The sequence below is a fragment of the Dipodomys ordii genome, unplaced genomic scaffold (assembly GCF_000151885.1).
Source record: "Dipodomys ordii isolate 6190 unplaced genomic scaffold, Dord_2.0 Scaffold39, whole genome shotgun sequence".
Lineage (NCBI taxonomy): Eukaryota > Metazoa > Chordata > Mammalia > Rodentia > Heteromyidae > Dipodomys > Dipodomys ordii.
The window spans coordinates 8,623,023-8,624,084 of record NW_012267255.1 but is presented as its reverse complement, the minus strand read 5'-3'; the positions used below and the strand labels follow the sequence as shown (position 1 = coordinate 8,624,084).

Sequence of the window (1,062 nt, the reverse complement as noted above, 5' to 3'; positions counted from 1 at the left end):
TGCCCGCGCAGGCCGGAGAGGCTTGGTTGCTGGGGTCCCTCTTTGTGTCATATGAGAAGTTGTTTATAAATTTCAGTGGATCTATACATCTCAGCTTATCAAGGGACTAATTCTTGATGTATTATTTTATGCCACTATTTTATAAATAGGGAATCTTTTTAAAAAAATTTTGGTCCTGGTACTGGGGCTTGAACTCAGGGCCTTGCACATTTACTTGTCTTTAACACTGAAACCTGGGGCTCTACCACTTGAGCCACATCTCTTTTTCTAGTTTTTTTATGGGCTAACTGGTGTGAGAGTCTTATGGACTTTTCTATCTAGTCTAGCTTCAAACTGTGATCCTCAGATCTCAGCCTCCTGGGGAATTTGGATTACAGGTATGATCAGCCAGGGCCCAGAGAGGTTTCCATGATTTTTAATGAGTCCCTTCAGTGGTGAGTGCTAGGGAGTTTCAGAAGATTAAGGAAAGTTTATCAGCCTGGATGGTCATTGGTGCCCTGGTGGAAAAGGTTTGATCTGGATCCCAGGAGGATGAAGAAGCGAGAGGATTTGTTGGGTAAAATAGCTATGATCAGAGATGAAGTTGCAGATCATATAAAGACATATTCATGGACTTCGTGAAGGCAACATTCTAATCACAGTCTTCATGTTTGGGAAGGAAATTTCCAGGGCATTTTCGTTCAAAGGTCATGGAGGCCAGATGAGTGAGCTTGAGTTTAATCTTAAAAGAAGGAGGGGTGCTTTGGGTGGACCGAGAGCCTGAATGACAGCACAAATCTTGCTCCCATGTCCCAGGTGTTCCTCAGTACCAGGAGAGGAACGTGGGTCCTCAACCGTGTGGGCCAGAATGGATATCCCTTTGACATGGAAGTGTCCTCTAGATTTTGGCAGTTTTTATCAAAGATGTGTGGCCCCTCACTTTCAAGTTCATATTTGGAAAGGCGCATGAACCAACGCTTTGACCATGAAATGTTTGGCTTGAAACCTAAACATAGGTAAGCTCTCAGAACAAGAGGAGGAAGACATGGTGATGGCCTGGGCAGACAGGACGATCAATTGAAC

The 1,062-nt window shown here is 44.2% G+C and overlaps 1 protein-coding gene across 2 annotated transcripts in view; it reads left to right on the top strand.

Annotated features, from left to right (window-relative positions):
• Positions 1-1,062, top strand: part of LOC105987095 (dimethylaniline monooxygenase [N-oxide-forming] 5-like) — a 16,375-nt gene that overhangs the window by 7,208 nt on the left and 8,105 nt on the right. For both annotated transcript variants that reach the window (XM_013018250.1, XM_013018251.1), the window contains exon 5: positions 796-995. In XM_013018250.1, coding sequence (XP_012873704.1) covers positions 796-995 — 200 coding nt within the window. The remainder of the gene's footprint in view (positions 1-795; positions 996-1,062) is intronic.